Source organism: Cebus imitator, unplaced genomic scaffold (genome assembly GCF_001604975.1).
Source record: "Cebus imitator isolate Cc_AM_T3 unplaced genomic scaffold, Cebus_imitator-1.0 Scaffold93, whole genome shotgun sequence".
Taxonomy (NCBI): Eukaryota; Metazoa; Chordata; class Mammalia; order Primates; family Cebidae; genus Cebus; species Cebus imitator.
The window spans coordinates 5728771-5737775 of NW_016107408.1; the positions used below are offsets into that span (position 1 = coordinate 5728771).

The 9005-nt window shown below is 62.9% G+C and overlaps 1 protein-coding gene across 1 annotated transcript in view; it reads left to right on the forward strand.

The window, feature by feature from the left end:
• The first annotated feature begins 745 nt into the window (after positions 1 to 745).
• The window catches only part of MYO15B (myosin XVB), a 38172-nt gene continuing 29912 nt past the window's right edge, over positions 746 to 9005 (forward strand). The window contains exons 1-12 of the mRNA XM_037741045.1: positions 746 to 2922; positions 3266 to 3329; positions 3545 to 3654; positions 3810 to 3884; positions 4231 to 4342; positions 4608 to 4711; positions 4867 to 4930; positions 5294 to 5455; positions 6618 to 6731; positions 6843 to 6901; positions 6976 to 7108; positions 8574 to 8669. Coding sequence (XP_037596973.1) covers positions 761 to 2922; positions 3266 to 3329; positions 3545 to 3654; positions 3810 to 3884; positions 4231 to 4342; positions 4608 to 4711; positions 4867 to 4930; positions 5294 to 5455; positions 6618 to 6731; positions 6843 to 6901; positions 6976 to 7108; positions 8574 to 8669 — 3255 coding nt within the window. The 5' untranslated portion in view covers positions 746 to 760. The remainder of the gene's footprint in view (positions 2923 to 3265; positions 3330 to 3544; positions 3655 to 3809; positions 3885 to 4230; positions 4343 to 4607; positions 4712 to 4866; positions 4931 to 5293; positions 5456 to 6617; positions 6732 to 6842; positions 6902 to 6975; positions 7109 to 8573; positions 8670 to 9005) is intronic.

The window sequence follows — 9005 nt, forward strand, 5'->3', positions numbered from 1 at the left end:
GACGGGGTTTCACCATGTTGACCAGGATGGTCTAGATCTCTTGACCTCGTGATCCACCCGCCTTGGCCTCCCAAAGTGCTGGGATTACAGGCTTGAGCCACCGCGCCCGGCCCATATTACCTGTTTAAGAAATAGATATTTTTAAAACACAATCACTGGGGCAATCGGGAATTTATGGGGTGTGGTTCTGTTTCACGACTCCAAAGAGGGATTCAGGCATGTTTTACAACAGCTCAAGAGGTACATTTATGTTTTATGCACTTTTTGGTAAATTGTATTCCACAATTGAAAAAAACAAAACCCCTAATGAGGCATGGAGAGCTGCCGTGTGCCAGGTGAGCCTGGTCCCAGTCCCTTGGAACCCCCAGGAGGAAGAGGCCCAGAGAAGTTCTCTGGCCCCTTCCCTGCTGGGCAAGCACTGAGGTGGAAGCGGAGCAACAGCCCCCTCAGTCTGGCGCGGTGCCAGGCTGTCCTGGCTGGCAGCACCTCCCGGCGGCACGGTTCCCCTGTCTTTAGCTGCGGCGTCTCCTCTTTCCTGGGCGCCTCTGCTTCATTGTTGGCCGAGGGGGTCAGGACCCGCCGCCTTCTGCATTATTGATGTTCCTGTAAGGCGGGCGCCCCGGGAAGTAGAAGGAGCCCGTAGCCCCAGCGAGAGCAGAGCCGGGGTGGTGCACTGCGCAGAGGGTCACCGCGGGCGGCCAGATCCCCGGGAAGGGGAGAGGACCTGGGCCCCGGGAAACCCATCTCCTCTGGGCCAGCCATGGGCAGGAACCAGGGCAAAGCATCCCAGCGCCTGGCGAGACCTGGGAGGCCAGCTTCACGGGAGCAGGAGTCAGGGTCAGCCAGCGCGGACAGCGCGCCCAGCCGCGAACGCAGGTACGACCGCGGTCAGGCGGACAAGGCGAGACCGGCCGCTGAGCGCGCCACCGCCAGAGGCCAGGGGACCGCTGGTGGCCGCAAGAAGTCTACTGCAGAGGAGAACGGCGGCTGCAGACGGCCAGGGACTGGGTCGCCCCCGGAGGCCCAGGAGAGGCAAGGCAGTGCGCGGCGTCAGGGACGCGGGCCCAGGGACGGCCGCGGGGGGCGCCTGGAGGAGGGGAGCCTGTCCCGAGAAGAGCGAGGCGGCCGCCGCAGGAGGAAGGGGAAGGGGCGGGAGTCCTCGGCTCGGCGGGACCACCGGGCGCCCGGGAGCCTCTATGGGGACATGTCGGGCGGGGACAGAGGCAGCTCCTGTCCGGACAGCGAAGCCCGCGAGGCCCCGGAGAGCGGCAGCCAGCGCGGCGGAGCCCGAGAGCTGCGGCCCACGCCGGAGCCTACGGACACCGGCTCGGAAGGGACGAAAACCGGGCCGGAGTCAGCGCTGGACCCAAGCAGCGACGGCCTGGACAGCGACGGGCCCCGGGCACATCCCCGGAGCCGGGTAGGGTCGTCGGGGGCGGGGCCCCTGGGAACCAGCGAGCATTCCGGGGGGGACTCCGACTCGAGTCTGCTGGGAGCCGGACCTGGACGGGGCCCCCGGGGAGCTACGGCCTCCAGGACCTTCGAGGGCAGCTCGCGGTCTCCTCAGGACACTGGGCTGGCCCAGGACGCGAGCGACAACCGGGCGCAGCGAGGCGCCAAGCCAGAAACGGGGGAGGGCTCGACGGCCCGGGCTCCGCGCCGCCAGGTCGGAAAGGTTTTGGGGCCGGTGCCCTCCGCCGCAGGCGAGGACGAAACGGGAGCCGCAGCGGGAGAGGGGCCGGACGAGCCAGCCCCGCTGGCGTCCCTCCTGGCGGTCCGCAGGCTCCTCGCGAGGCCCCCGCCAGGCGCCGCTTCCCAGGTGGTGGGCCCCCGCCGCCCTGGCCTCAAGGAGCGGCTCCGGCGTGTAGCGCGAACACTGGGTCTCCTGAGCTGGCTGCGGCTGCAGCTGAAGCTGAGGCCGCCAGAGGGCGAGGGCCTGGGGGCGGGCCCATGGGCGAGTGAGGGGCGGGGCCGCGGGAAAGCGGATAAGGGGCGGGGCCACGAGAGAGGGGACGAGGGGCGGGGCTGCGGGAAGGCGGGCGGTGGGCGGGGCCGCGGGAAGGCGGAAGATCAGCGGGTCCACGGGGAAACGGACGAGGGGCTGGGCTACAGGAGAGCGGATGAGGGGCGGGGTCACGAGAGAGGTCACGAGGGGCGGGGCCGCGGGAGACCGGACGAGGGGCGGGGCCATGAGCCCGGTCTGCGACGCCGTCTAGCATTGCGCCTGGCGGGCTTAGCAGGGCTTGGGGGTAGCCCGACGGCTCCCCCTGGCGGCCGCTCGCGCCCCCTGCAGGTCCCGAGAAGCCCAGTCCTCGACGACGCTTTCGACCAGGGGGATGGGACTCCAGATCCCAAGTTCGCGGTCGTGTTCCCCAGGATCCACAGGGCAGGGAGGGCGTCGGGCAGCCACAGCTCTGGAGAAGCGTCCGCGTCCGCCGATGTCCCCACGGGGGAAGGCCGAGGTTGGCCTGGTGCAGGAGCGGCGGGGCACAGTGAGGGGCGCAGGGCGAGTGGGGAAGGGGTGTCCTGGCCTCATCCGGGCTCCCTCCTCGCCCCGACTGCCCCCGACGGGCCCTCGCTCGACGAGAGCGGCTCCAGCAGTGAGACGGAGTCGGAGACCCTGGACGACGAGCCCCCGGTGCACTGGGCGCAGGGCTCCGGTCCCCGCGAGTGTCCTGGGCTTGGCGCCGCGGTACTGCTGCCCCGACTCGCCCTGGAGACCCGCCAGCAGCGGGAGGGAGACCTGGGCCCGCGCGGGTCCCTGAGGGAGCGGTGGGAGCCAGAGGATGAGGCCGAGGCGGTGCTGGAGCGGGATCTGGAGCTGAGCCTCGGGCCGGGCCTGGAGACGCCGCCCTTCCCCGGTGCCGAGGGCAGGAGCCTTGCAGACGGCCTAGAAGACGCTGAGGACCTGGCCCGACTGCGGTGAGCCGGCGCGGTGCCAAATCTGCCATCCCTGGCTCACAGTTCCTCATACCCCGTCCTGCCCTCATCTTTATGAATTGCGTGGAGACCCTTATTGAATCCTTAGAAAGATGGGCTTGAGCCCTTCTGGCAGGAAGGGGCAGGTGGGGGCCGCAGGTGCTACTCCGCAGGACTGCCGTTCTAATTAGTACAAAGTTTCCCTCGGGTCAGCGTGAGCCCTGCTTGTAGCCTCCATTTTATGGATCAGGCTCTAGGAGTTTCAATGATTTGCCAGAGGTGTCCCTGCAGTGGGTGGCAGAGCTAACCCACAACCTCCTGCAGCCACAACCTGTTGTCCCCACAGGCTGGTGTGTGACAGCTCTGTGCTGCTGTGCCTCAAGAAGAGATTTCACCTGGGCCGCATCTATGTATGGGGGGCCATGGGGAGGAACAGTGTGCTGGGATCTCCTTTTCTCTGGGGCAGAGGGCTCCCCAGCACCCCTGGAGCTTCTCCTTCCTTTTCCTCCTGGGCTGGGCAGTGCACCCTCTCTGGAGCCCTGCAGAGCAGGGCTGGGGGACTGGGTTCCGTTTGCATCCCCCCTGCTCCCTCCACATGCTGATGAGAGCTTGTTTTCCTCCCCAGACCTTTGGGGGACCCCTCCTGCTCGCTCTGAACCCCCACCGGCCCTTGCCTCTCTTCTCACCTGAGGTCCAGGCCAGCTACCACCCAGGGAAGGCCCCCAGCACCACCCCGTATGTGACTCTGCCCCATTGACCCTCTGCTCACCTCCCAGGCAGCCCAGTCCCTGCATGTCCCCTTGACTGGGGTCCCAGGGCCTGTGAGCACCTCTGCTATACCTCGGAGGGTCCCAGGTCCCCATGTCTGGCAGCCTTCTCATCTCCCTCAGGCACATCTTTGCCATCGTGGCATCAGCCTATGACCTGGCTCAGAATACTGGGCAGGACCCCTGCATCCTCCTGCGGTGAGTGGTGGCTGTCCTGCATGGCTGAACCCACGGGCCACACTGAGGGTTGGTGGGGCGCGGCTGAGGTCTGCACTTGAAGCCACTAGTCTTCTCCACCGCTGGGCTATAGTTCTGGGCTTCTTAGGCTGAGCTCCCGGCTGAAATCATCGCATGAGCCCCTGGAATCTGAAATCTTGGGGACTTTTTTCTGTTGGGTCTCTCCCTGCCCTGGGGCTATATTTCCTCATTTCTGGGGGTCTCCCCAGGCTAGCTGTCACTTCTTGTGGCACATCCCACTTCCTGGGTTCAGTGGGGTGGTCCTACGTGCCCCTCCCTGGAGACCCTACCAACCAACACACCTTAGCTCTTCCCAATGCAGTGGGCACAGCGGCTCAGGGAAGACGGAAGCCGCCAAAAAGATCGTGCAGTTCCTAAGCAGCCTGGAGCAGGATCAGACGGGGAACCGAGGGTGTCAGGTGAGGGCCAGGCTAGAGGCACCTCATGGGCTGAGCTGGCCATCTGTCCTCCCTCCAGGGTATAGCTGACCATGTCTGAGGGACCATCTTTCTCCTTTCAGCCAAGAGAGGGGTGGTCTACAGGCCTCTGGTGTCTCCTGGGGTCAGCTGCAGGCACTGTTCTTTCTGATGTGACTGACGCCTCCCTGAACCTGCCCCCAGCTGGGATGCCTGCTGATGGTGGCTACTGCTGCCCAGGGATGCTTGAATGCCCCTCCCTGTACAGGTGGAGGATGTGCTGCCCATGCTCAACAGCTTTGGCCACGCCAAGACCACCCTCAATGCCAACGCCAGCCGCTTCGGCCAGGTCTTCTGCCTCTACCTACAGCAGTGAGTGGCAGGGTTACAGGGGCACCTATGATCACTTACTCTTGCTGGGTCGTTGGTCTGCTTCCCTGGGGTCCAGCCCTGGTGGGGCTTCTTCTGCCCGGGGCCCCTGGGTGGTCTGCATCCTGGGCACTCCCACCAGTCTTCTGTGCCCACAGAGGGGTCATCGTGGGAGCCTGTATGTCTCATTATCTACTTGAGACCTCCAGGGTGGTGTTTCAGGTAAGGGTGGCCCTTCTGTTCACCCCTCCCCAGTTCCCAGAGCAGGAAAGGCAGAGGGGACCACTGACCCCCCAGGCCACTGAGTCCCTAAGCCAGTCCTGCCCCCAAGGCCCAGGCTGAGCGGAGCTTCCATGTCTTTTACGAGCTGCTGGCAGGGCTGGACTCCGTGGAGCGGGAGCGGCTCTCACTGCAAGGACCAGAGACTTACTACTACCTCAACCAGGTAGGGGGTGCCCTTGCAGTGCAGCGGGGAGAAGGCCTGCCCAGAGAAGGATCTTGGCTCAGAGGTCTAAGAGGCAGCCGGAGTAGAGGGAGACTATGAGGGGGCCGGCCCTGCCCCCTCACCCCTTCTGTGCTCTGCAGGGCCAGGCCTGTAGGCTCCAAGGCAAGGAGGATGCCCAGGACTTTGAGGGGCTGGTGAAGTCACTGCAGGGGCTGGGGTTGTGCCCCGAGGAGTTGAATGCTGTCTGGGCTGTGCTGGCTGCCATTCTGCAGCTGGGCAACATCTGCTTCTCCTCCTCAGAGGTGGGCTCCCCCGTGGGCAGGGGCCATCCAGGCGCTGGGTCTGCAGAATTAGGGCAATGGTGATGATGCCAAGCACTTGTGTGTAGGAGACTAGAGAGCGCTGGGCTGCCCGGGAAAGTGGGCAGATCCCCACCGTGTAGCTCAGAAAGCTGAGACCTGGAGCGCCTCCATCTCTCCCAATGTCTGCCACCTCTAAGAACATCTGGCATTAAATGAGCAGCTATGGCCAGGAATGGTGGCTTACACCTGTGGTCCAGCACTTTGGGAGGCCGAGGCAGGAGGATTGTGTGAAGCCAGGAGTTTGAGACCCGCCTATGCAACTGGAGAGACCCCATCTCTGTCTCCCTTTTTATTTTTAAATAAAGTCCGGGCGTGGTGGCTCATACCTGTAATCCCAGCACTTTGGAAGGTCGAGGTGGGCAGATCACTTGATGTCAGGAGTTTGAGACTAGCCTGGCCAGCATGGTAAAACCCCATCTCTGCTGAAAATACAAAACTTAGCCGGGCGTGGTGGCGCACGCCCATAATCCCAGCTACTTAGGAGGCTGAGGCAGGAGAATTGCTTGAACCCGGGAAGCAGAGGTTGCAGTGAGCTGGGATTGCGCCACTGCACTCCAGCCTGGGCAACAGAGTGAAACTTGGTCTCAGAAAAAAAAAATTAGCTGGGCATGGTGGCATGCACCTGTAGTCCCAGCTACTGGGGAGGCTGAGGTGGAAGAATTACCTGAGCCCAGGAGGTAGAGGTTTCGGTGAGCCAAGATTGTGCCACTACACTCAATCCTGGGTGACAGAGTGAGACCCTGTCTCACTCAAAAAAAAAAAAAAAAAAAAAAAGAAATAAGCACCTATTACGTGTCCAGCACTGTGTAAATCACCTTGCATTTGGTTTCGAAGTTAGTTTGCCGGAAAGTCCTCTGGCAAGTGTCACTGCTTTCCCTTTAGCAGTGAGGCCATGGGGGCAGGAAGGAAGGGGCCTGGCCAGAGCCATCTGAAGAGGGAAAGTAGGACTTGTTCCTACGGCCCTGGGAACCAGAACCCGGCTCCTAACCACCCAGATCCCCTCATGTGACACATCTCCCCTTTGGGTGGCAAAGCCCAGCCTGCCATGGGAGTGTGTCCATTCCTGAAGCAGAGCTCTCCCTGTCCCTCCATCTCTGTGTAGCATGAGTCCCAGGAGGTGGCTGCTGTGTCCAGCTGGGCCGAGATCCACACAGCAGCCCGGCTGCTTCGCGTACCACCAGAGCGCCTGGAGGCGGCTATCACCAGGAGGGTCACGGTGAGCCCAAGGGTCCCAGGGAGAGGGGCTCAGCTTAGCCAACCCGCAGGCTGAGTAAGCACCATGAGGGCTGCGGGCCTGACACACAGCTGTGCCTCCTCTGCCCTCCAGGAGACACCCTATGGCCAGGTCTCACGATCCCTGCCTGTGGAAAGCGCCGTTGATGCCAGGTGGCCCTGGAGACGGGTGAGAGCCGGACACGGGGCACAGCTCTATGTGGCTCACCTGCCCATTGTGCCCACAGGGACGCCCTGGCCAAGGCCCTGTACTCACGGCTCTTCCACCGGCTTCTGAAGAGGACCAACATGTGGCTGGCACCGCCAGGGGAGGGAGGCAGCATTGACACCATCACTGTCGTGGATGCCTACGGCTTTGAGGTTACCCCTTGGGGTGGGGTCCAGGACAGGGGGCGCTCATATAATTCAGATGGATTTCTGGGACCCCCACAGCTCCAGCTCTCCCTGGGGGCGCTCGAGAGGTACTTGCCTGTCGGGCAGGGCCCCTTCAGGGCTCCTTGTGTATCTGCTGGGCTGAGCCTGCTGGGTGGGGCGCAGGGATGGAGAGGAAAAGTTGCAGTTGTGTCTCTGGGGCTTTAGAATCTCTTGAGGACTCAGGCGGGCTGCCTGCCTTAAGGGGTCTCGCTTCCACATATCTCCAGAGGAGGAGGCCCCTGCCTCACACCCACATTCTTCCAAGCATGGCCTCTGCTCCCTTCTCTGATCCCCAGCTGAACAGCCTGGGCCGCCTGGGCCCAGAGTGACCCTACCTTCTCTGGGATGACTGGGGCCAGCCCCGGCACCATCCTGTCCTCCTGCTGGGAGGAGTTGCTTAGTACAGCAGACAGGAGCAGAGGCTTGGACAGGTCCTGCCACTCACTAGCCGTGTGGCCCTGAGCAAGTGCATGAACCTGTCTGAGATCCAGCATTCCCGTAAAGTAGAAACCCTAACAGGGCCAGTCTTATGAGTTTCATGAGAGAGCTGTGTGCTCCAGGGCAGCCATCCTGGCCCACTCTGGTCCTGCCTTTGGTGTGGCCTGTCCTGCCTGGCCTTGCAGACACAGGAGCCTCAAAGGCAGTGGAAGGCAGAGGCCCCAGCGTGGGCCCACCCACAGCCCCACCTCCCGCACGCCAGGTGGAAGGGAAGAGGGAGAGTGCCCCAGTCGCTCTGAGTCAGCAGGGGCTCTGCACCCCTTCCCCCTTCACAGAGGATCCTGCCACCTCGGGATAGCTAGGAGGGGGCTGGAGGGAGAGGAGGTGGCCCCTGCAGTCAGTCCCTGGACGGGCACTATACATGGCCCGCTGTTCTGTCCCAGGCTCCACAGTGGGTTCTTGTGACTGTGCCCTCCCTACAGCTGAGCTTCTGTGTGTGTGTTTCAAGGGTGCACAGGCTACATGAGCCTTCCTCATAGAGTGCTGAGGGAGCAGAGGAAGGAGCCTGTAATCCCTATTAGAGCAAGGCTGGAAGGCTTCCCGGAGGCAGCAGCCTGGAGCTCTGCTCATGAGGATGCGGGACTCTGATAGCCAGCCTGATAGTAGGGAAAGGTGTCTTCCAGGCCACAGGATGGCCGTGACAAGAGGCCTGAAAGCTCGCAGGAGTGCTGCAGCAGAGGGCAGGGGTGCGAGTGGATGGAAGGATGTGTGGCTGGGCAGGGCTGAGGTAGCCTGTGTGCTGTGCGGGAGCCTTTGGACTTGACCTGGTGGCTGCACAGCATCAGCCCCGGGCATGACTCATCCCTGCGCCCTGGCCAGAATGAAGGAAGCCCCTGGGGTCAGGGGAGGGCACAGGCCTGTGTGCCGGCCCCTGCCAGTCCCATGTACCCTCCTTGCTGCCGTATGCCCCCAGGCCCTGCGGGTGAATGGCCTGGAGCAGCTGTGCAACAACCTCGCCAGCGAGCGCCTGCAGCTCTTCTCCAGCCAAATGCTGCTGGCCCAGGAGGAGGTAAGGCGACTAGGCATGGATGCGGCAGGGGACACTCAGGCATTGCCCATGCAGAGGCCATCCTTAGTGAAGGAGAGTCGGGAACTGAGAGCTCTGCCCAGAAGTCCCCTTTCCATGTGACATCTCAGTCTTCTGAGCCTCATTCTGCTATTCTATAAGATGGGAGAGGCCGGACGCGGTGGCTCACGCCTGTAATCCCAGCACTTTGGGAGGCCGAGGCGGGTGGATCACGAGGTCAAGAGATCGAGACCATCCTGGTCAACATGGTGAAACCCCGTCTCTACTAAAAATACAAAAAAATTAGCTGGGCATGGTGGCGCGTGCCTGTAATCCCAG